This window comes from Numida meleagris, chromosome 1 (genome assembly GCF_002078875.1).
Source record: "Numida meleagris isolate 19003 breed g44 Domestic line chromosome 1, NumMel1.0, whole genome shotgun sequence".
Lineage (NCBI taxonomy): Eukaryota > Metazoa > Chordata > Aves > Galliformes > Numididae > Numida > Numida meleagris.
The window spans coordinates 65,265,537-65,293,450 of NC_034409.1; the positions used below are offsets into that span (position 1 = coordinate 65,265,537).

At 36.6% G+C, this 27,914-nt stretch overlaps 1 protein-coding gene and 1 long non-coding RNA gene across 14 annotated transcripts in view; one reads left to right on the forward strand and one right to left on the reverse strand.

Moving 5' to 3' along the window:
* The window catches only part of PLEKHA5 (pleckstrin homology domain containing A5), a 164,769-nt gene that overhangs the window by 50,380 nt on the left and 86,475 nt on the right, over positions 1-27,914 (forward strand). The window contains exon 1 of one of the 13 annotated variants that reach the window (XM_021391057.1): positions 24,145-24,282. The exons of the other annotated variants lie outside the window; for them this stretch is intronic. Within the exon in view, the coding sequence (XP_021246732.1) occupies positions 24,263-24,282 (20 nt within the window). The 5' untranslated portion in view covers positions 24,145-24,262. Of the gene's footprint in view, positions 1-24,144; positions 24,283-27,914 lie in introns of those variants that run through there. 13 annotated transcript variants of the gene reach the window in all.
* On the reverse strand, positions 21,902-27,560 carry LOC110395982. The gene is made up of 3 exons (XR_002436718.1): positions 27,294-27,560; positions 23,725-23,822; positions 21,902-22,213 (listed from the first exon to the last, which is right to left on the reverse strand). It is a non-coding gene; the product is annotated as an uncharacterized LOC110395982 (long non-coding RNA).

Here is a 27,914-nt window from a genome sequence, read left to right on the forward strand (position 1 = left end):
GCCACAGAAAAACAAATGTGAGGAGATTTGGGACGGGGAGGGTGGGGTGGTATTTGTTTGTGTGTTGTTTTTTTGTTGTTGTTATTTAAAATAAATTTACCTTGTGTGTTCTACTACTTGAGATGCATGTGGTTGCACTAAGCTATCTCTGTAACAGCACTGCTGCTCTTACTATTCAAACCAAGAACAGAACTACATATGAAGCTTACCTTAAAAATTTAGACTGCTTTGTATTTCAAGTTTTTCTTATTTTCAATTGAAGCTGAGTGTTCAAATAGGATTTTTTTTTTGTTTGTTTGTATTTTTACATTTCGTTTGTATACTAACCTATGCTGCAGGTCAAGTTACTTCTCTCAGATACTTCAGTGAATAAGTTATGTATGTTCCATGTTAAAATATTAATGAAGAAGATACTTGACACCTTGGCACGGGAATGGGTTTTTCCAGGTGAAGTGGCTTCAGGTTGCAAAAACCGTGCCAATTACTGTGATGCCAAAGAGAAGGACTAGCATATGTGCAATTGTTTCCAGATGTACTCCCTACAATTAATTATTGCATCACGGTTACCATCATGAATAAACTTGTTAATTGTCTGTTTTTCCAACTCTTTAGGTTATGCTAATATTAATTAAATACGAACTATTGTAGGATACTGGTAAGGGTTCTGGAAAGGGCAGTTCACAGTACTTGAAGTTTTCAAGACTGAGTGGAAGTTGTGATTTTAGAAGGTTATGGAGACCTGGTGCCAAATGTCTTGTGCATTCGTACATGAAGATGCACAAAACACGTGCAGACTTTCTGGAAGCAAAAGGTTGGCTGGAATAGTCAGTTGGAGTGTAGTAGTCAATTTGGCTTTCTGCATTTGCTTCTGAACTTGAAACTTCAGTAGAATATTAGAGGGTTAACGTGACTTCTTGTGTTTAATGCAGTTGAGAGCTTTTGGGTAATGAACATTGCAGACAAACAGTAAATGCTGACATTTCACTTCTGAGTAGCTTTTACTGGAGCTTAAAATAGCAGAAATGCTAAATCTTGTCTTTAAAATAAATACTTAGGTTTTAATATTCTTATCAGGAAGAAATAAATTGGATAATCACAAAAGATAACAGGAAATTCAAATGACTGTCAGTCAGCTTAAGTCACTTCGAAACGTATTGAATCTATTATCAAAGCAAACAAAAAAAACCCAACAGTATGCCACAGAGTAACGGTGAAGAATCAAAATGCCCATACATGTAAGCAAATAATGTTTTGCTTGATGTTATTTTAGTACTTGAAATATGAAGAGGTGATAGTAATTTAGAATGATAATACAGTAATGACACTAAAATATTTGTATGCATGTAACTTAGATGTTTGTAGTTGAAATAAATTTTTGGATAACAAAATATTTTCTGTTTTTTTTCTGGATAATTCTTATTTACATTGGAATACTACATTAATGCTTAAGGAGGTTGATGGCTTTTCCTCCCTATTATGAAAGCTAAAGGAAACAATTCTAAAATATGAGGGCAGGTGGGTGAAGGATTTCTCTGAATATTAGCCTTATAGCAAGCTATTAAAAAACCTTGCAACAATTGTTTTGTTAACAGCAGGTCTTCTAGGTCTTTACTAATAAAACTGCAAACTTACTTTAAAGAATTGGTAGTTTGTGTATTTGTGCTAAAAGCATTTATGGGAGAACATTTGTGGTTTTTTTGTTTTAAACTCATGGCACAATCAACATTTTGAAGACTGCTGATGTGATGTTTTGATGTTTCAGTCTGATAAGAACATTAGGTGAATACAGATTAAAAACAACCTGTAAGTCTAAATACACCTTGCATTGTGTTTATAAAAACCCTAATCTTTGGCTGCCTGTCAGGATTGCTGGCAAAGATCAGGGTTTTAGTGTTTAGGATGTTAACTGAAACTTATTTTCTGAAAAGTACCATTGTTTGGGTTTTTTTTCCTTTTATTGAACTTGCAGTTCTGAACAAGCTAAGGAATTTCAGACCCTGTTTTTCAAGGAGAGTGTAGATTCATGATTCTGAATTAATTCTTCAAAAGAAGGGAAGGATGATACTGAATTTTCTTTTGACACCACTTTCCAATCCTGTGTATCCCAGCACTTGCTTCCTGTTGGATTATGTTGTGACTTTAAGAGAAACTGAAACTCAGACTATTAATACTTGATTAATAACCCCCCAGTGAATATTTCATTTTATTTTGCACTGCTGTTTTGTTAGTCCCAGCAGGTACAAGTTATTGACAGAAATATCTACCTGTAATACACTCTTTTCTGAAGAAATGTACCGAAACCTTATTTTTCTCTGGTGACATAATTCTTAGGACCTATTCCAGTGCAACTGGTGTTCCTGTGTAACTTAAGAGTGCAGTACTGCATTTTTGTGATGCTGTTGTATCTGTGAAGCATAGTTGCAGCAGCTAAGGATTTACCGGTAAAGAATATTAATCCATTATTAATATTGTTTCATAGTTATTGGAACAGTAGTCCATTTGTATGGTAAAGCACGCCCTCAGTAAATGGCTGATAGAACAAAACTGGGGGTAGTGGCTGACTCACCAGAGGGCCATGCAGCCGTTCAGAGTGACCTTGGAAGGCTGAGCTGACAAGAATTGACAAAATACTTGTTGAAATGATAAGTTCAACAGAGAGAAGTACAGAGTCCTTCACCTGGGAAGAAACAACCTCAGGCATCAGGACATACTGGGGACAATCCATCTGGATAGCAGCTCTGCAGAAAAGGACCTGGAAGTCCTGGTAGACTCCTAGTTGAACATGAGTTAACAACATGCCCTTACTGTTAAAAGACTAACAGTATCCTGGGCTACTTTAGGCAAAATATCACCAGGAGGTCCAGAGATGTGATCTTTCTGCTCCACTCAGCATTGGTGAGACCAGACTTGGAGTCCCGTATCCATTTCTGGCCCCCCCCCAGTACAAGAGGTACATGGAAGGAGTGTAGTGGAAGGCCAACAAGATGATCAAGCACCTCTCCTATGAGGAGAGGCTGAGAAAGCTGGGACTGTTCAGCCTACAGAAGGCTTAGGGAGGGAGCTCATCAGTGTATATAAATGCCTGAAGGGAGGGTGCAAAGAGGATAGAGTCAAGCTCTTAGGGCTGCCTAGTGCCAAGGTTAGAGGACATTCTACTTGAACACCAGGCAGTACTTCTGTGCTGTGCAGGTGATGGAGTGCTGGCACAAGTTGCCCAGAGAGGCAGTAGAGTGTCCTCCTTGGAGATCTTCAGGAGCTGCCTGGACATGGACCTGAGCAACCTGCTTTGGGTGTCCCTGATTGAACAACAGTTGGAGCAGATGGACCCAGAGGTCCTTCTCCACCTCAACCATTCTGGGAGTCTATGAACTTCTTGTTTGTGTTGAAACCACAGTTATTGACTGTCTTGCTCATTAATTTGTCTTCTGTTTCCCTTTTGAGTTTCTGGAGTTTAGTTTCAGCATGTAATACCACACACTTATTTTTCACGAGGAACTTAATTTCTTGTGATGAATGGCTTTGGATGAGAATAAGTCTCATTTATAAGAAGTGAAATCTCCATTGTTTACCTCCTTATTTTTTAAGATACCTTAATGTATACATTAATTCAGTCTGAGTATGCATCTTTAAAATAAAGATGGATATTTTAAGAAAAATGTATTGCAAGATATCCTTGGAGCTTGCTATCCTGACTAAAACTGACTGTAGGATTCAAAATTAAAGATGTTTACTTGTCAGGTAAGTCCAATTTAATATGGATTTTGTTCTTGCGTCGTCGTTTCTTTTTAGCTTATCTCCTGATTTGAATAGTATCAACAGTATAAATTGTATACCTTTTGAAGGATGTGAAATACTGGAGTCATAATAAGATTTTATTCCTGGGTGGCTGGCCTGAAAACAAGTCAATTACAAAATGCACTTAATGTGTTGCTCCCTCTAGTTTTTATTGAAGCATATAGGTTTTTTCATATTGAGGAATATAAAATTCATTCAATCAGTTAAATTGACTTCAACAAAAAGGCAAGCCATAATATGAAGATTTTCATCTATGCTGGTTTTATTCTGTCACTCTGATGAGATTTACTTTCAGCAGATTGAAGTGGCTGGCAGTGGAAGTTCTTGCTAAGGATGGCTCAGCTGAGTTGGTGGCAGCTTGTACTGAAGGAAACCCATAGTATTAAGCAGCTAATCCAGCACTATGCTGGATCTAGAGATTTGTCTGAGAATAAAATTAAACAGTTATGCTAGCTTGTGAATTTTTTGTTCAAGTATGTTATACGGTGATACTGTTTTTGGCATCTATTACTGGGAACCCGATAACAAGGATTCTTCTATCAAATATATGATTGAAAATTATCTTTATATATCTTTGTTGATTAGTAAAGTTGAATTGTAAGTTAGTTGCGGATCATTGTGAGGTTTGATTACCCTATTAATATTAACTGGATTAATAATCTTTCAACATCTGTGGCTTGAGAATTACTTGCCTTTGCTTTCCGCAACTAAAATTTCTACCTTTATATGAATTTTCAGTAAAATAGGGAGTGGTCTCCAACTTCTGACCTGGTGGAGGAAGATACTCTTCTTTGACTACCTAGCGGAATTGGAAGTGAAAATCAACTCCCTACCACTAGCTTGGTGCATCATTCTCTTTCCTATTGAAAGGATTTTGGGGAAACCAGAGGAATAGTAAAAACTGTTTAGAGAAATGTGTAAGTTTGAAGAAACTCTACTTTTGTAATAAACTGATACTAATTCCAGTCCTGCTGAGCTTCACAGAAGCTGAGGAAAGCATCCAATTATAAGAGACATGACTTCTAGTCGCTGGATACATCCTGTCTTCAAGGTTTCTATCAAAGTATATTTGCAGTTTTCACAGCAATTGCCAGAAACTGCCGTAGTAGAAAATATTTGTGTTGTTTTGTTTTTTTAAATTCTGAGCCAACAACAGTGTGTGGTTCAGTGACCGCTGGAGGTGGTAGTACCGTCTTGTATTCAGCTGCACACAGTGGGCTTCAGTGTCTTTTCCTGAACATGCAGAACCTTTCCACAAGTTGTTCTGTAGACTTAACACAGTTCCATGCTGCAGCTACATGTATGAAGGACTACTAGCTTTTTTTTTTTGTTTTAAATCATTACCATCTAGTGTCCTATGTAAAGTATGCAAGATAGAGAGTGCATTGCTTAAAATGAAGCCCAGAGTAACACAAAGATCTTTATCATATCTCCCATTAGGAATTGCAGTCATCTTGCGAGCTTCAGGTAGTGGGGGTGCTGCAGGGGTGGCCTCTGTGAGCACATATCTTGTTTGTGTGCTGATGTCTGTGAACTGTGAGAGATGACCAATATATGAATAACTAGTGGTTATAATATTAAGGTTTTATTAGCCAGTAGAAATAGTATTCTGAGAACCCATTAAAAAATACGTAAAACATATAGGATTTTTTCATTTGCATCATTTTACATTACTGTTACTAAATACCGCTTTGTTTTACTGCTTACATCCTCTAGGTGGACCTATCTAGTAGCTCTGTAAGCCTTAAGGCACTTTTTATTTCTGTGGAACTGAGGAAATTTGAATACCTTGGACGGGAGTTAAGCCCCTCCTTATACCAGGGAACGCTGGCTGCTTAACCCTTTCCAGCTTGAATTCTGTAGACCATCTGCTTTGAGTCAGCTAGGTGCAGAAGGATCCCTTTTAAAGGCTTCCCCAGCTGTGAAAGAAAATGCAGAAACTCAGCTGAGCTTCTGCAGTGACGGTATCTTCTGTCAGCCCTCTTAATTTTAGTACTTATTTCTTTTAATTTCTGTTTTGGTTGAAGGCTTCCTAATTCTCTGTTTGACAGAGAAGCTATATTACACTTGAGATAGAGTCTCCCTCTCCTCTTTTTACCCTCTCCACATTTGCAAATGGTTCTTCACAGCCTGCAGCGTATTTATATTTTCACTTCCCTGTTTTGACTTTTCATTGAACCAATAAGTACTCTTTTTTCCCATTTGAACACTTACAGAATTTTTCTTTCTTCCAGTAAACTTCTCCATTTAGTGATTCTGATGTTTTTTGTTTTTTAATCCTCTTTGCAATGTTATGCTTACTGTAACGCAGAACAGTTTGTCTTCCTCTCTTTCACTGCATTTATTTTGTCAATTTATGTCAGTAGTTCTGTATCAGGTACACAGTGAATTGCCAGAGAGGCATGTTTTTTGAATAGTTGATTTTTTTAAATATAAATACTAAGTTATAAGTCTACAAATGAACACTTCTACTTCAGAATTACATCCATTAATATAAAGAATAAGCTGAATGGTTGCCTGTGTAACTGACATTCTGAGTAAGTTTAAGAACCTTGCAAAGAAGCTTTAGTTAGAGCTATCAACTTAGAGAAGAATTTGGATACTTTCCAAATGGTATCTCAGCCATTTTGACTGGAGCTTTTTTAGTTAATAAAAGGGATTTGTGCCATGTGGTGGTTATTAAAAAAAGAATTGGGAAATAACTTGCAGCACAAATGTGCTTCTGATCTTTCATGTTTCTTATATTTGATTGTTTTTCCTTGTGTTGTGTCCAAAACTGGATTTATTTTTTTTTTTGCTATTGTTTATGATAAGTAGAATTGGAACAGACTAGATCTGCACTAAAGTTGCTCTGAAAAACCAATGATATTGTACCATTTTTTGCAATGTAGGAAATGTGCAGAAAAATTAATTGCTTTGGGCATCAAGAATAACTATTAAAATTAGATTCCTGAGATTCTGTTTAAAACAAAGATATTCATCTGTGAAATTACTTGCTTCATATTTAATGACATAAAATGAAAAGAAAAGGCTCTAATGAGTTGAATTTTAGAATCAGTTAAAAATGTATCTCACCAAGTGGAGATCCTTTGTCAGGCTGTTGTTCTTTTACCCCTCTGGAGTGTTTTTCTAAAGCTAATGGCTAATTTAAAAGGAAAAACAAATTTATTAAGAGGATAATGAGTCAGGGGGGATTCCCTCTAAAGTGAGGATGCGTAGTGGGTTGTCTATCTCTGTGGCAAGAAATTCTGAGAAGTGTAGGCAGGTATGTAGCATGTATTTCGGAAAGGTGGTTGGTTTGGTGCTGGTCTTAGTCTCCGAGAACTGGTAATATAAATATTTATAAACTTGGAAAACAGCGCTATCAGAACAGCAGTGGCAGTTTTATATGTTCAGAGGCTGGCATAATGTTCCAAATGAATCATGTATGGTAACGTATTGAAAACCAACGCACAGTGCTTTTATAAGCAGTGAACAGCAGATATAAACCTTGGTTTTTTACATTGTACTTGTTCAGGGACAAGAGCAGAAACTGTTTTATCAGTAACATTTAGTGTACCTATATTTAGAAAGGAAATGGCAATATAAGTGGTAATGTGTGAACTTGTAGCTGACTGTTTGAACTAATTGTGGGCATATGAAGAGTGAAAAACCATAAAAAGATTTAAAAGAGGCCTACAATAACATAATAAAGAATAGAATGCATGCCATGTTTTGTAATTATCAAGTTACGAAGCCTTTAAATGAAAAGATGAGGTGAGAAGCACATCATCTGAAGAAGGGTATTGAGTCAGATGTTGCATTGTCCTCGGCAAGTTCTGCAAGCTCAGTATGAAGGTTGAAGACTGTCAGTTCTTTACAGTTTGTTACTGTCCTTAACTAATAATCAACAGCTATTTAATTTGCTTTCAGTATTGAGGAAGGACATTTGGAGTTCTGTTAACAATAGGGGGGAAAAGAATGGATAGTTGAGAGGTGAGGCAATATTTTCAAATGAGCTGTGTAAGAGTAATCATGAAAGAAAGACCAAAAGAAATGTACTTGTTACTGTAGGAAGACTGAAGTATTACAGGATTGGCACATTTGGAAATACGTAGCACAAGCAAAATCATGGATAGGTATAAAAATGTAAATCATACATAAATAAAATGACTCATCTTTGAACTCTGCATGATAGATGTCCTCTGTGTTTCTCCAGACCCAGTTACTGCTCTGGTTTTATTTGAAAAATCTTTCCTCTTGAGTTGGTGACCCATTGTAGAAGAGTCAGCTGATAGTTACAGTGTGAAAACATTATGGAATGCAAGATTTTAAATCGGTGCACATTTCTGGAGAATATACCTTTAAATGATGTGGAAAAGGAAGACGTTTTAAATTTCTGTGAGCTAGTACTTGAGGAGGCTTTTTGAAATGTTGGTTATAGCAGCCCAAATTCAAGAAAACCGCCTGTGTGATCTTGCCAAAACCAAGAAGAGAGCTGAAAGAGCTCACATGTAAGAGACGCGTATAAAAGATATGATTGTCCAATTCTTTTTAGGATGCCAGAAGTATATTTAAAACTCTTGTGAAACTCAGCTGTATATAATTTACCGAATAACTTATTTTTAGTTAAAAATACCAGTTGCGTAAGTCAAAGCTTTAATAAAATCCATATAAAGACTGGTTATAAGCTCAAAAGTGAATCGTATTTCATTCTGCAATAGTGGTGAGTTTGATATTGAGTATTAAAACAGACCTACACATAATGCGGAACACCAATCTTATTAAAATGAGCTGCTCTGCTGTCAGAGCAGATGATCAAAGGTGTTTGTGTGTGATGCTAAGAAGCTTTTAGAAAAGAGCAGAGGTGTTTTAAGTATTCACCACCTGATTTCTTGATAGATATATTAAATGAGGGGGAAGGAAAAACTTCAGTTATTAAATGTTTTTTATTGTGTCTTTTAACTGTGTGCTGAGTTCAGTGAAATGAAACTTACACTCACAGTACTCTTCTGGGACTGATTGGATTCAGTCTTTATAGCAGCACAGAGAAAACCTGCATTATATCTGTGCGATAACCAGGCTTTCTTTTTGGATACAAATACAGAAACTTTAGAAATTTATTTCAGCTTCCAGTTCTGATTTTAATCTAATACCAGCTTTGTCAGGAGAAAGCCGAAATACAAATCAGAAGAATATTTATTTTCTGAAAATGCTATTTGTAGGATGTATTTCCCTATTTATATGCTGTGTCTTTTTTCAAGAAGTGTTTATTAAATTGGGAAATTTCATTTACTGTAAAACTTTCTTATCGAATGTGCAAATCTCAAAACTCAAATGTGTTTGTTATAGGAAAGAAACACTTCTAAATTCAGCTAGACATTTTCTTCTGCCAGTAGCATTTTGCATTAATTATGGAACTAAAAGTGTTGTGCTCTTATGGGCTATTTGTAGCTATTAGAATTTCATCATTGTAGCTACTTTTGGTAGGTCATAAAGAGAATAAAATACAGATGCATGGGGAAAAAGAAAAACAGCAAAAGTGTTCTAAAGGTTTCTTGAACTCCTCTAAGAAGCTGAGCAGATGTCCCAAGAAATGCAGAGGGTTTTTTTCATTTAAAAATGTGTCTTTTATGGGAGATTGCATCTGCATATATTTAGCTTCAGAGCAGACCTTTTAAACTTAGAAATTATTATCTAGTTGAAAGAAAATATTCATAATTATTGCTCAGTGTAATGGGATTTTGAGAAGCAAAGGGGAATATACCTGGAACAAGAGAACAGTGTCTCCTTCAGTTGCAGTGGATTTTATTAGCTGCTGTTTTTCCCTCTTTGTCAGCCAAACGTGGCAGTTACAAATCTCTATCTATTAATTAGTTTGTAGAATTAATCTTTCTTCAGTGGCAATCTTTTTAATGCGTTTTATTTTTTAGAAAGAAGAGAAATTAAACCTACCTGGATGAAAAGACTTCTCATTAAAGGCAACTTTTACGCTGATGACATCTCATTTTGTGTTGAATTGTACCAGTCTGAATCTCTGAGAAAGTTCATAGAGCAACAACAGAACAAATGATTGAAAGTTAGGGGATATGGGAAGATAAGCTTAGATAAAAATGTGAAATATAATTTAGCACTCCTTTTTCTTTAAAGAGCTAGCTGTCAGGGAAATACGGAGATTCTTATCATGGTGCAGGCTCTCATAGCCTAGCTGTAAATTGTAGAATACATCTGAATTTTGCATCTTGGACAGACCTTGAACCAAGGGTTAAGGTTGGTATGTACTGGTATAAAAAAATGAAATACCAATGTATTAGGAGATAAAAATCAAATTATTGCAGTTAGCATAACATGATTGTGATTGCTTTGGTTTCTTTAATAGTGATGTAGTAGTATCTCTGGAATGCAAAACTGGATGTTTGTGTGTTCATGCAAATCGGCTTTAACGATGGCTTAGCTCCACTGTGCATCCTGAGATCTGAGTTGAAGCTCAAAAGGAATTTTGGAAGTGAAAGTCCATCCATTCATTTTGTACAAGTTCATAGTCAAAGGGCAAGGGCGAATTTTAAATTAATTTCCATAATAAATGTTTCATTTTCATACCAAGAGGGTTTTCAAAGTGTAAGAGTGCAGCGTGTGTGCCTTACACCTCAGAACATTATGACCGAAGCTGCAGATTCTTGTACTAAATGCAACCACTTTTTTGCATTGATATGAAAACCTCATTTTTAAGTTAGTTCTAGATATTAGTGAAGATTAAGAATAATGTCTAGCTTTTCTGCCTACCATTCTATTAGCCTTTGTCTGCTCCACTCAAAGATGACTTTGATACCTGCCCTCCAAGAGTAGCCTTTATTCCAAATTTGGCTGAATGTTTCTATGCCCGACTGTGATAGAGACCGGGAAGTGGACTGCCCGAGCAGTCCACTTATAAAGCAGCTTTTACAGTATAGCATTTACAAAGTAGCTTGCTTGGCTTTGCTTTGAGCTTGAATGATAAACAGGAAAGCATTTGAGGAGGAAAAAATAAAAAGTACCTAGTGCCTGCGGCATAGCTTTTGTCTTCGCACAGAAGAGGAAAAGATGTAGTGTATTCATTTTTTAAAATGAATACACAATAAACACAGAGGCCTATGAGGTAGCAGGAGAAAAACCAAAGTACAGAAGATCTCTGTACTGCTTGTATCTGAGTTTAAGTGAATTAAAAGATGTTAATCACTGAAGGGAAGCTTTTAAATAGCTGTTCTCCTTGGCATGGAATTTTTACTTGTGAATAAGCCTGGCTTTTGATATTGACATAAACAGCTACAGCAGGAAACTAGATAGTTTCTCTATTCATAAAGAGATTTTAAGTGGAGATAACTTGCTTCTAAACATAAGCCTTTTGTTTTACAGTTGTCTAGTCTCTCCCTTCTTGCCTCTCCCACTCCCCAAAAATGCTGCCCAGAAATCATTGGGTGGGATAATTCTTAAATCAACTGGGGTATATTAGCAGATCTGTTGTCTCTGTCTGATTTATGATTTCTGCTGCTTAGCGTTTGGATCATATGCTATCCAGAAAAGGGTTTCAGTTTATTGGAGTGGCATCATGTAATTACATTGAAGTACATGATGATAGCATTTAAGCCTTAAGATGTTTTGCAGGGAAATAATGCAAATAATTATCTGTGCTTCAATTCAGATTTTTTTTTTTTAAAAAAAGGAAGTGGGTGGAGAATAGGTCAAGATTCATACTGCTTGTTGGCTGAGTTTTACGTATTCCAATTAATGATTTGAGGTTTGACTTGAAGTTCTACAATTATTTGGAAGTAGGCCATCTCATGCTGAGCTGAAACATCAGGCCATTTTAAATGAGATACCGAGCATGCTCATATCAAGTACCCACTCTTTCAGATATTGCAGCGTGTGTTTCTGTTCCCTGTTAGTAGAGCTGTCATTCAATTGAAGTAGAGGAGAGCACAGCATGCCCTTTTGTCATCCTTCTATCAGTGCACATATGATTTCTCTGGGAACTGGAAATTTGAGATGTGAGCCCAGCCTTGCTGTTAGAACGTCAGTGGTGTCGGTGAGTTGTTATTAATCTCTTCTTTTCTAATGCCTTTAGGTACCTCGGATAAAGCTCAGCTTCATGCTTGCCTCTATTCTCTGATAATGGCATCTATCTGAAATGTCTCTGCTACTTGCTTCAGTAAAATAATTCTGGCATGTATGTATTAATTTCTTTAGTGAAAAAGAATTGCTTTTTTAACAGGAATGCTAGGCTGCTTAGCTCAGAAGTCCAACAAATGGGCATGTGTCTTTTCTTCTGACTTCAAACTAGCCAACTGTTCCAAATGTAACAGCAGTTCTTGTTAAAGAACTGTCACATTTTTCATGCTCTTTATGTCCTTAGTAAATTGGTTTAAATCTAGGTTATTTTGTCTATCTGACATTTTAAAGGGAGTTTGAGTACTCTTGTAAAAGAATTGCATTAGTATAAGACAGTGTTGAAAGACAGTTATAGTATTTCATTTCAACACAAATTGCTGAACAGCTTAAGTTAGCTATTGTCATCTGTTAATTTTACTTGTAGATATGCATGTATTTCTTCTTTTTAATCAGCTAAGAAATAAAAAATGGCTCAGCTCTGTTTTATGACTGAGATTTCTCACTTTGGTGTGCTATAACAGGAATTTCTGAACAAATTTTTAACCTTGATCATAGCTAATGTATATATTTGAAACAACTCCACATTTAATTTGGTTTCAATGAACTGTAAGGTAGAATTTATAATTTAAAGCACTATCAAAGCTTAGTTCTTGCAACTGACTTGAGGACTTACTTTGTCCAAGAGCATCTACAATATGACTTTTAAATTCGTCGGCACAAGGCTTTTAACTTGTAGCAAAAAGCCAGTTGACAGTGTATTTTTAAAATGCGTAAACTTGGATTGTAAAAAGCAGTGACAGCATTAATAGCCTGCCCCTCTACCAGCCAGTTCCTAATTGCATTTTCCCCTAGTGAATAAAGATGATTTAAGATCAACCTTTTAATTAAACTTCATGTGTGTTCTGAGGTTTCAGTTGTGATGTTACTGGAGTAATTGCCTAAAATACAGCTTATTACTGGATTGAGATTACAGGTCTTAATTATTTTTTTTAAATGACATTTTTTAGGTTGGGGAAGTTATGCTTTATAGTGCGGTAGAGGTGCCTATGTCCTTAAAATAATGCACTGGACAGAAGAGTTGAAGTACAGTGGCTTAAATTGCCCATGATTCTGAGGTTGCAGAAGAGCTCACTGCTAAACATTTCTGCCACTATGGCTGAGGCTGCCCGGGCTCACTGCAGGGTGATCACAGGCTGCATTGCGGCCTTGGGCTCTCAGCTGGGAGGGAGACAGCCAGGTTGGTGTGTGTAAATCTGGAGTTGTTGGAGGCCAGTTTGCATGACCCCCTGGTACAGGGCTCTTAGAGAAACGGTCGAAACGGGTAGGTGAGTCTAGATTTCTGCTCTGACAGAGGGTTGTCAGAACCCATCAGCAAACCTGCACATTGGCTGCCAAAACAGGCTGCCGGAGAGCAGTTGTCTGACAGATGAGAGGGAGGCACTAAGGGCTACCTGTGAGCCTGTGTTGTGCAAAACTATATTCTTGTGCTGACTTACTTTTAAAGCTCATAATGTATTTCTAACACTACATTTTTACCCTTGTAACTAGAATACATGATTTCCTACTGCTGGGGCCTTCAGGTGCTGTTAGCTGTGAGTCTTAGAGGTCTGGAAAATGTGAAGAAGTCATACAGATTTGCCATAGGAGAGTTGAGTTTCCAGATGGAAAGCCAACCTAGATAATTTGAGACCTTGATTTGCTTACAGAAATTAAATGATGAGAAAGCTGAATATCTATACTAGCAGCTGCAGAACAGGCACAAGAGGTGCATGCAAAGGAAGTGGTATTCAGCTCTTTGTGCAGTGTTCATTTGTCACTGCTAACATGGAGAACTGTTTTGGGTCCCTGCTTTGCATTGCTGAAGGAGTTTGGACTTAGTATGTTTCTCCTGAGCTGTCCCTTTGGAATAACAACTAATACTAAATTATAAAAAGTAGTATTTTATAGTTTGTAAGGGAATAGTGTTAGTCTCAAGGAAAGCAGAAATTTGCAGGTGGTAAACATTTCAGGTTATCCTTATAAACTTTACCTTGTCTATTCTACTCTTGAGAGTGATGTTTCTCCTTTCCTTTGAAATGAAGGCTGACTCTGGCTAGTTTTCAATAAATAAATAAATAAGGAATTCTTATATTATAGTTATAGAAGTTAACTGAAGTTTTTAAAGGTGAGATACTGTCTGCCCTGCACTGCTGTTCTTGTCTATATCTGTTTTATTTAGTATGCAAGCTCACTCTTGGTTATGGGCAGCATGCAGGAAAATAGGCCCTGTGTTTATGATCATAACTGATGGCAACTGTGCAAAAACAGGTGAATTTGAGATCTCAGAAGACCTGATGTTTGAATACTGCCTTTTGCTTTCCTATAATTTTACTGTGCCAGTTTTGTTAATTTCTGTATGTGTGTATATGAGTGTGTAAATATATCGTGCATGTGTATTTATGCATAAAAATATGCTGTGTGAATGTGTATACAGGGTGCTGGTTGTACGTTAATTTAGAATGCAACCAAATTCTGAATTGAAAACTGAAACAAAAAATAGTTGTCAATTTTTGTTGACAGTCAAGTCATTTTACACGTACCGGTTATCAGTGGGATTTTATTTTATTTTACTGTGGTTCAGTATATTGTAACTTCCAGTAAAATTCCAGAGTAAAAGTCTAAGTTCTTATGACTCCACTGTGTAGACCTGCCCTTTGGATTTTCAGAAACCAGAGTTTTCTGGAAGCATCTTCAAGGTGCCCATTCATGTGAGACATGCAAATCACCTTGTTTTGTTATTTTTTTGGAAGAGGATTAAAAAAAAATGATTCAGTTGTCCAAAAAGTACTGATCTATTTGGCACTTTTTCATTAGGAGAGCTGAACAGCCTTGAGAATGTTGTGGAGACTTCAATCACCTTGCAGAATTTCAGACACAGTACCACTGCTGAAATAATATTTAAATAAACTTTGTATCACTTCAGGTTTTTTTAGCATAAATGTTGGTACGCAAGTAAGAAAAAAACACTAGCAAAGGATATGGAAGTTAAGGACATGAGGTGAGGGAGGGAACCTCTTGTTTGTATAGCAGTCAGTCTGCCTGCCAGCTATTTTTTGAATGATTAAAATCTGGATAGTGAAGGCTATCAGATTGTCTTCTAAATGAAAGATTTTACTACTGCTGACACTTGTTCATGTGCCAGATGGAGAGCTGTGACAATTTTAGACTGAAGGTTGTGTCGAAAGTCCTCGTCAGCATTCTGCACCAAGTCTTGACCCATTTTAGACAGTATTCTACAATCTGATAATTTGAAGATGAAAATGACATGGTTTAGATACTTTTTTTTAATAGAGTGTAGGAAGGAATAGAGCTATGTTTCACAGTCATGATCTAAATTTACATTTCAAAATGAGAAAAGAAACTGCACACCACTATTCATTTAAATTAATTGGCTATAACATCTGCATTGAGTCTGAGATTTTTATAGAAAAATAACAGGCATTATTAGATCTTTCTATATGTATATAGAACAAGTTAAGAAGCCAAATGGTAATTAAAAAAAAGTTCTAGATCCCCCACAAGTTGCTTATTCATTTCATGTTTTTTTTTTTATTATTATTTTTTGAATCCTCAGCTGGCTTGTGTCAAGGGAACGCAAGAAAGAAGTTGGCTAAATCATGGCTGAATGAGCTGAGAATTGTCTCTACATTTTCAGAACACTGAAATTTAAAGTGGGTGTTAGATACAGTCCTGTGAATTTTGGCAGCTTTTAGCCATGTAGATGTTAGATCATGGCAATTCAGTAATGAATAGGTATTTGATAGGAATTTCCATCACTAATAGCTTAGAAAATTATTACATACAAGAGCTTTACATTACCTGAAAGAAAACCAAGAGTAAAAATTTCGTTTTGTAGGTCAGAAGCTCCTCATGCATCAGTTAATAAAAAACAAAGCAGGGAAGAGAAAAGGAGGTGGAGGAAAAAAAAGTATGGTGCTGTTTCTCAAAATAGCATGGAAACTTTAATTTTTTCCATGTATTTTCAGAGAAGTGCTACAAAAGTAGTTGAAACATCTTTCACCTTATTTATATATATGTATCTATATTTTTAAGAGGATTTGGAGTAGTAGTTTATGCTCTAGAGAACATCAACAATTAAAATATTTGTAGAGTTTTCAATGCACATTTCTGTACTGTGGTAGTGAGAGAATGACTTAGTATTTAAACATCTCAGTGGCTTTAAGAAAACTAGAATTGCATTTTGTTCATGAAACTGATCTAAATTTCACAAAAAAACATGCCATATAGCAATTCACCTTTTTTCTAAGCCCATCACAAATTTGTGTTTTTCCAAAGCACTGGGATCAAGGAAAAGGAGTGGAGAGCTGATTTTGGCATATGACTTGGAGGAGGCTTGAAAATAGATTATGTTTTGTGTGTATATTCATACCTTAATCCAGAGAGGTTTCCATGTTCTGTAGTCTTCTATTTATATGGAAATTATTAATGTGGTTATTACAGTATTTAAATATTATTCACCAAGCTCTCTTTGCTGTTGTGCCTTTGTTTATAATAGTGTGCAAATTTTTTTTTCCATGGAATTACATAGGCATTGTAACATAACCATGCGGGTACAGAATCCCTCATTTGCATGGAAGTTAACGCATGGGCACTTTATTGGAGAGTCTTTAATCAGAGAAAAAAACACAGTGTTTGGTGATGAATCAAGTAACTAGTGGAATGAGTGTATGATGAAGATTTTTGAGAGGAAAAAAGTGTTCCTAGAACCAAGGAATGTAAAGTTTTTCAGGATTGTCATTAAAATAAGACTTTGCATCTTAACTGGGAAATCTACAATAGATTTTCCCCTTTTCTTCATTTTTTTTGTGATATACTGTGAACCTTTTTCTTTCTGCCAGAAAATCTAGCCTAAGACAGCAAGCTTGTCACATAGTAGGAGAGATGAAAAAGACACTACTTGAATAGTGGCATTTTCTGTGGTAATGCTGTTTTCTCCCACACTGCCCAGTACATTTGTTTTCTGTACGAGCAAAGTAAAGGCGTGTATCTTTTAGAAGCCGTCAGGTGAAGACTCTCAAAATAAGTATTTGAGGGCTGCCTTTGGAAGTACCTCAAAGAGCTGTTGTTATCTTTCTGGTGAAGTCTGGCTGCTGCTCAGCAGATGACAGCCGTGCCAGTGTTCAAGCGGGATTTGCCCAGAGGGAAAGAAGAGGCGGTGTGAATCTCAGAAAATTGTCACGAGTGATGGAATTTTGCTTAAAATCCTTAAGATCCTTAAAATTATATCCTAAAATGCATCTAATGGAAACATCTGTAAGCTGGTCATTGATCAAAAGGAAAAGGAAAAACAGCAGCTGGATGACTTACCTGAGCCCTTTTGAGTTCTCCATTACTAAGCAGTTGAGACATTTATAGACTTTATAGATTTAGGCTGCATTTGCTTTCTAACTCCTCTAACAATCAGAATACTTCAGTGTTGTTGCACACAACCTTCCATTACACCATTATGTTGCAATTTCTGTTGTATTTAGTCGCTTTCATGTTGAGGAGTATTCTGTGTCATAGTATTACAAACTGGAAATGGAAACAGAGATTTACTTAGCCAAGGTCACATAGAAAGTCTTATGAAGCAGAAAGAAAAGCTGAAGGGCATATAACCCTGATGTAATTAGCCTGATGTTGTGATCCCTGAGGTACTGTCAGTGAAATATCTCAGGTACTGAAAGGCATGTCACTGCAAAGCTGCACCTGGCCCAATGAGAAGAAAAGCCAAATAGCTCTAGGGAAACTGCAGGCTTCACTGTTTGTGAGACTTCAGCTACTGGCTTTGTGTTATACCATCTGGAAATGCCAGATCACTTGCAGCTGGTACTGGTATCTTAACATGATGCTCACAGTAACATGATGTTATGTTTAATGTTCTTGCTTTGTCAGTTTGGGACCCTGATCAATAAGATATATCCTTCTCCCCATTTTGTTCTGTAGCGATTCTCTTTTGCAGCATATGTTCAGATTGATAACTTGGTCCACTGGGTGTTATCTTTAATTTCATTAATATTTCTTAGTGTTTAAATCAATATTGTTAAGGTTTTTGTTGTCGGCTCTATTTATTTTAACTGGGGTATTAAATATATTAATTGGTTAACACTAGTGTCAGAAATTAAGGAATAGAGGGTAATAAATGGGCGATTCACTGCACTGTATCTGTGTTTATATGTGTAAAGTCTAGCCAGTACTTAACATTATCCACTGTCTTGATGTAGCTTTTGTAACATTTAGATTCTCTGCTTTGTGGTCTAGAAAGCACTTTGGCTTTGTAAACTGCTTTTTTCATCCTGTATCCATAGTTTTATTTAAAAGGCTGAATGAAAATGGTAGAGCCATTTCCTTGAAAGATATTAGGAAAAAAAGATATTTTTCATAGGTTTAAAATGCTTCCAGTTGGTACTCTGTAAAGCTTTGATATCTCTGTGTCATTAAGAAAATGCTTACAGTTTAGAAGATTGAGCCCTTTTTTGGAGAAAAATATTTCAGTCTATCTGCAAATATAGTAAGAAAATTCAGACACCTATCAGATCTTACAAATCATTAACTTACTGGTTTTACACTACATAATTTTCCTGTCCACTTCAGCTCATCCTCTTGTTTTCTCACCTTCCCTCTAAGGGAGAGGGGAACAGGATGTTCATGCTGCAAGCAGATCCTACTGCATATCTTTAGCCTGTTGGAAATTTAGGGCAGAACTAGACATGCCACCTGCAAGCCCGGACTGGGCTTTGCTGTTGGAAATACTTGTTCTGTCTGTTCTTCCAACAGTCAAAATTCCTACTTCAAAATTCATTTATTTTGTTGTTCATGGTATATAAACTGAAATAAACCAAGCAGGACAGGGTTTAAATGCTAGAGCAACACGTCAGTGCTTTCAGTCATAGATATACAGCAGGTTAGTGAATATAGCAGAAGCAGCAGAAGCCAGCCAGCAGGTCTTAGAGCCATAGCTGCTAGCTGGGCTTGGTTGCATCTAGGACCAATGATATTTTTTGCATGACACTCTTTGTTGTTCTACCTCTTCTTTTTAGTGTTGACAAGTGTAAATTCCCTCGAGGGCCCTCTCCCTAGCTTTTTTTTTTAATTGAGCATTCTGTTACAAATTAATTCCTGAATTATGTTTGAAACAGCTATGAATTCTTATTTTAGGAAAATAACCATTAAAAATCAACTAAACAAACAAAATCAGTTCAGCAGCCTTTTATTCTCCGAATGCTGTAATCTAAGCAACATTTTTCTGCTTATTTGACACACATGTAATGAAAAAAACAAGTACTGCACTTTATTAAGGCCCAGTGTTTAAATAGAAACCATGTTGCTATGATCAGCCAGACATTTGGAGCCTCTTATTCAGCTGAGGTTAACTGTCATCTAAAAATAATTAGTAGTTCTCATGCATGTTGTCTACACTTGGTCAGTATCCACACAAGGTAATCTACGTTGTCTGTTACTCAGACATTGTGAAAGTTGTCTTCCTTAAGAAATTCTTTCAGTAAATAGGAAAGACTTCTGTTTTATTTTAGGGGGGCATCATCCCTCCTTTTTGAAAGAGTTCTGTGGTCTGGTGAACACGAGCAGACCACATTTCCTTGTGGTTTACAAAGAAATGGATACCTCATTGCTGCTTAGGCAAATTACATATGCAAGTCCCGGGAACCAGACAGCATGCGTTTGAGGTGCTCAGTGAGCTGGCAGATGTCCTTGTCTGGTTTTTATTAGCTGTTAAAGGTCTTGGGGTTTGGTGGATAAATCTGATGACTGGAAAAAGGCAATCATTACAGTCTTTTCAAAGGAGAAGCAAGGAAGAGAATCTAGGGAACTAAAGGCTGATCAGCTTCAACTCTGATCCTAGGAATATTATGCAAATTCTCATAGAAGCTATTTCTGGTTTTCTGAAGAACTGAAAGGTAAACAGAAACAGCTAGCATGGATTTGTTAAGGGAAACTCATGCTTGACCAACCTGACTGCTTTCTCAGATGACCTCCTCTTCAAGTGAAGGGAAACCAGTGAATTTCATTCACCTTTGGATGTAGACTCATGTGATGCTATACTCATAGCCAAATGAGGGAGTATGGATTAGACAAATGGGCGATGAGTTGGTTGAAAAACTAATTGTATCTCTGGGCTTAAGGAGTAGCAAACAATGGTTTGGAGTTTTAAACAGGTGACTGATTACAGGAATTGTTCCTTGGGGTTGATACTGGGACTTAAATTATGCACCCTCAGTGAGTTCCTGGATAATACCAGCCTTGGGAGGAGGGTGCAGTGTGCCAGAGGGCAGTGTGGCCGCTGAGAGACCTCAGCAAATGGGAGGGAGCGAGCAGTTGGGAACATGCTGGAGTTCAGCCAAGGCAAAAGTGCAGAAGGAGGAGCAGCATCCCAGAAAATGACCTGGGGTCCTCGTGGTCAGCAGGCTGTGAGTCAGTATTACGCTGCTGTGATGAAGGATAATCACATGTTGGTAATAACCACCAATATCGCTAAAGCAGCTCAAGTCATCACTTTTGATGATGTATCTGAAATAATGGCCAGTTTTGGTCCCATCATTAGTCCAGTAGAAGGAAAGCAGGCCCCTGGTTTTGGGTCCAGAACATATGATGTAGAATAAGGCAGCTGAATGTTTGTTTAGCTTGAAGAAGAGAAGGCAGGGACATAATTCCAGTCATTCTCTACCTAACAGGGCTTTATGGAAGAAGCATATTCTCCTCAGTGGCAGACAAAGAAAGGACAAGTGGCAGTGATTGTAAATTGCGATGATGTACATTCTAAACAGTTAAAACACACTGTTGTTGAACACAGAGAGGCTATGGAATCATCATTCTTGAATATTTTTGAACCTCAACTGGACATGGGCTTCTGCAACCTGATTTGATTTGAATTTAGTTCTAAGCATAAGATTGAACTTGGGATCTTGTCCAACTTGTTGGGTTTTTTGAGTTTTTTTATATCTTCTTCATGGGGAATATATTTTTCACTTAAGGATTTTATATAATGTAGTCCTTGTCTTATGGACAGTCTCAAGATAACTCACTGCATTCATCAGAATTACAATCCATAAATCCTGTGGAAATATACAGGTAAGATTGCCATATGGTCATCGGTACGTATGTGTCCAGAGCAACTTTACTTTTCTCCTGCTCTTTGAACCTAGTTATGTTATTTTGTCTTTGTATTGGTCTGACTGGAGAACAAATGTTGTTTCTCTCTTCTTGAATTTATAAAGATGGTTTATTGCAACAGTCCAGAACTGTAGAAAACTGGAAAACAGTGGAAAGCTGTTAAAATTCAATACTGAGTTCTTATCAAATTCAAAATTAGCACTTACTTGATGGTAAGGTACCATTTATCACTAGGACTAACCTAGTAGTACTCTCTTTCAGCTGCCATGGACCTGCTTGTCTTCATCTCCAAACATCATGTGCTAATACTTTATCAAATCTCACTCAGAAATCAGGGCTGGGTGCTATTACTGAAACTTAGATTCTTCTGGAAATAGCACAGCTCTTACGAAGAAAGGCACTAATGTCTTGGAACTAACAAGGGATTAATTGCTTCTATGAAGCTTATCGTATGCTAACAAAAAGGAGGAAGAGATTGCCAATGTAACTTCAAGCAGAGGATCAATTTTGTAAATGAAACATACAAGCGAGAGAGGAAAACATAGTCTGTGTAATACTGACCACTTAACATGGGACTGATGGTCAGCAGATATCTGGAATGTTAATTTTATATTCAAATCTCTAATATTCTATACCTTTCTGGAAATACTTGGGGTTTTGAACTAGTGAATTTTATGTGACGGGAAATTGTTTCAAAACAGATCACTTGCTTTAAAGGTAGGCACTTGCAGATTTTGAAGCTAATCTCTCTGTCGCAGAAAAGTTATCATTAAGTAAGTTATCAAAAGATATCATTAACAAGAACAACTGAGTTGTAAAATTTTTTATTTCCAACTTACATTTCTTGGACAAGTTGTATCTATTCGCTCTGGCTTCAGGCATTATTTAATTTTCCCAGTGTTTATTTGTACAGCTTTGAATCCTCTTTATATAGGATAGTCTTGTCTCACCTTACGGTACTAGGTCAGATGAGGCATATTCCTGTAATCTTCTCTCCAGAGTGTGTGCTCATACTGGTAAGCTCTTATTTTTGTTCCGTTTAAAGTAATAGATATAATTAATCGTTATAGATGCATTCCTTTATCATACTTTGATTCTTCTGTCTTTCAGCCTTTCTTGTGTGGATCTATTAGAAAAGGGGCAAAAGAATAGTCAGTGGAAGTGCAGACTTTTGCATGTTATATCACAGAAGGAGGCACAAGTCACAAGACTACAGAGATCTTGGGTTAGAAACAGCTACAAGCACACTGGATGCTGTTCTCAGTAATCGTCTCCTCTTGTCTGTTTTGCAGTATGCTTTGTCAGTTCAGGGTATCACCTTACATTTCTGCTCCTGAATTTTGCTCCACTCTCATTGCCCCTTGGTTTTGGCTATTCATTTCCTTGGACATCCATTTCTCCTATTTGATCAAATATCACTCACTATGATGATGCCCCTGGCTTTGTCACCAGCAGACGTCATGTGTCTTTTTAAAGTTGCTAATGAGAATGCTAATTTTAAGTTAGTTCCCTAAGCAAGACTGCATTCGGACAGTAATCTTGTGTGCATCAGTTGGTTCCTGGTTTTGCACTTAGCTTCCCCTCTTCACCAGCTTCATCCCTGCCTTGGTGGCAGTCTGCTTGCACACATTATTTCACTTGGTTCATCTGTCTTCCTGCTCCTGTGATTGACACTGTTCACAGTGAAAAATGGGGTAGAATATCGGTCAGTTTTTGGATTCCATCTTGGCTAACATTTCTTTGAACCCCTTTCTAACTGCGTATCAGTTCCTTTTTTTTTTTTTTTCGTACAAGGAATGTTTTTTGACTCAAGTTAAAACTTCTCCATTTCAGAGGCCTGCATTTTACTTTTGGTCTGTTCTTCTATGCTTTCCTTAGAATTTCTCATCTCACTCATATTGCATTCTTTTGTTTTGTTTTTAATCAGTTATTGATCTTGCTGAATTTGGAATCTTTTGTTATAGGGAATTCATGTCTTCATAGGTCACAGATAATTATACTTATTACAGTGTCAAATAATTTCAGGCCTCTTCTGTACTGAGATGCCTGTGCTGCCCTCAGTCTGGCTGGCTAAAGGAAGTACTTAGCTGCACAACACCCCTAGACAAACCTAAATTAGATACTGCTATTTCAGGGCTGCTTAAAATCTAAGGGCTGCTGTATTTAAAAATGTGTGACAATAATTTGAAGCTCTTCAGGAAGATAATCTTTGTTAATTTTTATTTTAGTATGAGGGATCTCTGTCCATATCCTTGTCTACTTCTGTTCTACCTCTGTTTCAGTTGATTTTTTTTTCCCGCCCCAAGATGTTTCTCATAGTGTATGTGGCTTCACAATCTTAGTAGATTGGAATTATCCATTCTGGTATCAAAGTTTCTGACCCTAGCATACAAAGATTACTTTCTGCCGATCTTTCAGCCAGTTTCCTAGCCTTTGTTTCCCAGTGGAATTAGGCAAGAGCTTTCTGTGGATCTTGGGTCTCTCTTGTGCTCCCAGGTGCTCCATTTGACTGGGGCAAGGCCTACAGTATAAGAGGAAAAGATGGAGGAGGAGGGGCTGGGGCAGGAGGAGGTCAGAAGGGTGAGACAGGTGGTCTTGTTGTGGGCTGCAAAGCAGAGTTGGGATATTCTTATCTACCTTAGCTGGAGTCCTGTAGAGAGTTGTCCCATGTTGTGGTGTCCTGTGCTAGTCTTCCCTCCTCCTCTCCAGATCATTCCTCTGGTTTATGAATAATACTGCAACAAATAAAGGTTTTGCGATTTGAAGGTAAATTAGAAGAATGTGTTTATATAATGCTGCCAACTTCTGTTCTTTTTCACTTCCTCTCACTGTAGCATTTTGTATAACTCGTGACACACTCTTAAAAACCTTACTGTTAGCTCCTGCTGAAATTTAATCCTGTTGTTAAATATGTTTTGTCTTCCATCATTTTGAAGCAGAGATTTTATTGGCAGAAGGGAGTTGATAACTTGGAGCTGCAGCAACACATCAGAAGTATGTGACATCACCGCAGTATCAGCTTTCTCTGGAGGCTAGCAGTCCTGACAGCTGAGTTGCTTTTTCTCTTGGTCAGGGTTGTGCAGTGCTCATTGGGGAGCAGCTTTAGAGAGGAAAGGGCTGTACCTCACGTCTTGGTGTGTATTTTGTTGTTTGTGTGTCAGGCTTTTGGTAAGGAATGAATTTCCCTGGAGACTGGTGAGTAATTCTTATTTTTCGACATACATTTTAACTGGTTTTTTAGACACAAAGTATTTCCTTCTTCTTTGGGAAAAAAAAGTTCAAATCCAGCATTTAATAATTCACAACATAGGCAAAGTGATACACAACATTTTTAGCATTCGAAGTTAAGATTTTAAATGCAAACCTAATATTATATAGTAATTGACTGTTCACTGATTTATTACTTTCTGTAACTTCCAAGATTTTTAGTCAACTGTGCTTATCTATTGGATCGTGTTTAAGAGATTGAATATAGCAGGAATTTAAGCTTTTTTAATCAGCATGCAACACTAAGTGGAAGTACAATCAAAATAGACGCATTAAGTTACCTTATTTTAGTTTATAGCTTATAAGACAATGTTAATAGTTGACCATCTTACAAATGTTATTTTGGGGATTGTGTGTGTGTGGAGGACAACAAGTGGAAAAACAGATGCACTTCCAGTGAACGTATGTGTTTGTATGTATATTGTCTGCCAGGGTGAATGTTTATTTTTGTATGAATGTCCTATACTGAGCTGCAAAACCTGTCAGCCTATTAATTTAGGGAAAACAAAAAAAAACACCAAAAAAAAGCCCACAGAACTGTGTTCGTTTGCAGCTTAAGTTTTAAATAACTGAAATACACTCTAGTTGCCACTTCTTGGTAACTGTTTTAGCATTGCCCAAGAAAAATAAAATACATGTCTTTTCTTCTCCCTGGCACTTAAAAGTCTCATTATAAAAGTGCCGCCGTATTACATTAGAATTCTTGGCAGACTCCAATTTTGAAAGGGTTTTTCTTTTAATATGTGGATAATCTTCTGTGTTAAAGGTAGAAAATGACAGCACCTCTATCTACACAAAAGTATTTTAAAAAGGAAAGCTAGGGTTATGCTGTGTCACTTTGGTTTTGGTGGATGAATACATGCAAAAAATGTTTTATTCATCTGCTTGGAGGTTTTGGGAGTAGTGAAACTCATCTTGGTAAAAGTTAGATATTGATTTCTAGCCAGAAATCATTTCCAGATTGGATTAGATCATCTGAATCAGAGCCTTAGGTAGCTCCGCGGATGTATATGTTAGCTTTCAGAAGCCTGTGCTCAGGATAATTTCTTTAATGCATCAACTGAGACAATTTTTATGATATTATAGTGTGTTGGTATAATATTTCAGATACATAATTAATATATTTATGATTTATGTTAATCAGCCAAATCACATAAAAATTTCGTGGTAGCTGTTGGTGTAGATGGTTGTTTTTCAACGCAGAACATAAAGCAATGAGTAGTGGGAAATGGTTTTTGAAGTATATTGTCACAAATATACCTTTGTTACAATCTTCAAAACAATTCTAATGTTTATTTTAATGATGTGTTTATCGTACCTACTTAGGTTTTTTTAAGCTGAGTGAATTTTTATTACCAACTTTATAGCTGTTTGTTTAGTGTAATTTGGGGTTAGTTGAAATAGGTTTTTATAGACAGTTATGTTGGAGCTTCTGACTTTTTAAAAATGTTTGAAGTATGCTGTGCTTTTCGATGCTTGTAAACTCTATTGAATAGTCTATAATAAAATGGAAAAGGATAGAGATGTTATACCCAAAAATTAGTTTGTAGATTTCTAGGTTAGGAGCCATGTGAGTGAATGACATGCATGACTATTTTCCCATTCTATTGACTAGAATTTAAGATTGAGTATAAAATTCTAATCTTCTGTTTTTCTTTACCAAAAGCATACAGCTGTACTTTTGAATGATTAAGGATAACTTGACTGAATTCTTTCCAGGGGGAAAGAAAAAGGGTGTGGAAGAGAAAGGCATTTCTTAAATATAGGTCTAAAGATACTTATTACATTAGTTAGTTTTATCACATTATAGTTAATATAAAATGCCGTGGTTTTGTTGGTCAGCTGAATAGCGCCACAGTTAGACTGAGTTATTGTGGTGATGTCTGGAATTTTCCAGTTACTTATTCCTACTTATATGAGTAACAATTTTGCTTACAACTTTCCTATTCTCTTGAAGAATTAGTTTTGATGTTATTTGTTAAAGGAGAGAATCAAGTTTAAATATGAGCAAGTTTATCTTGCTAAAATGTATGGCTATAAGTTAAAAGAGGAATATGTTGATGTGTTTTATGGCACATATCACCTACTCAAGTGATGGAAAGATGTTTCTGGCTTTGCTTCTGGCTTTGCTTCTGAATTGAGCTGGTTCTATCTCTTTGTTGGTTTTCATTGTTGGTTTGGTTTTTGGTTTTAGTGTTTTGTGGGCATGTTGTTTAGGTTTATTTGTGTGTGTGAGGAGGCAATTAAATATGTTTCTTCTACTATTGAAACAGCTATTTTATCTAGATAGTAGGATCTCTAAAAGAACATGAGCCATGAACATTGTGTGATCTGTTTTTTCCCTTATGCGGGTTAAGAAACAAATTTCATTCAGGAGAAGAGTGAAAGCTATTGTACTGGCAAAAATTTCAAGAACTTTTAAGTTTACTTCTCATGTGAGTAGAATAGTTAAGAGCAATGATCATTGAACAAATTTGTTACCTCAAAATACCTTCTGCCTAATGAGGAGAAGTATGAACAGCATTCATGGCAAACATTACTACTTGTTTGCACTTGTTCTTGGTGAAGCTGATGATTTTATTTCATAGCCTTAATGTCTTTCTTGATTTTCCTCATATGTTGATCTGCAGGCATTCTTTTTCTGTACTGTAATTTTCTTTTTTTTTTTTTTGCAAACTACTGAAAACACTCATTTTATGGAGATCATGTGCACTTATGTGAAATACATATAAAGGGATCTGACTTTTAACTTAGCATTAAATCATTAAAAACTTTGTTATGTGGCAGTACCGATCATTGGCATGGTTCGAACTGTCCAATTAAGAAGGAAAATAAGTTTTATCTAAAGTAGATCTACCAACATATGTTTTGGCTTGTGCATTTTCTGCTCTTTTAAAATGGATAAAGTAGGTTGGATTTTCTAGTTGGGATGTTTTTACCTCAATTGTTGCCACTGTCATGGCTAATATTCCCTGTTTATAGTAGAATGTTTGGTGGTGGCCTAGGAAACACAAGGTTTAAACTCATTTTAAAGGTTTGATCCTGTTGACTGTTACCATTAACCTTTTGTAAAGTAGCATCTTTGTATTATAAGATATCAAAAACAAAGCCGTATTGAATGGCCTGACAAAAGTTCCTTTCTTATGATTTTTTTTTATTGTTTTTGAGTTACTGATGTTTTACATGTCCTGGTGCCATCTTGGAGCCTACCAAGATCTGTTTATAAGAAAGTTGGAAACACAGCTGTCTTAAATACTCAAACAGCTTTTTAAGTTGCCCATATGGTTTTGAAGAAATAAAATGATAGCACTCCGTTTTACATGCTACAGTTCAAGGACAAAAATACACTTCAATTCATAGTACTGAAAGAAATTTTTTCAGTACCATTGCTTATGCGGGGCTATTTGGGTAGTAGGCCGCAGGGCACACGTAGCCCTCAGGGCCTACTGAGGGGAAGGGGATATGAAGAGAGATGACCACAGCAAGATTTTTGCTGACTCTTGCTAGCCTGACAGCATTTTCAAACTCCTTTCCCTGGGTTGGCAGGGAACATTCGCAAA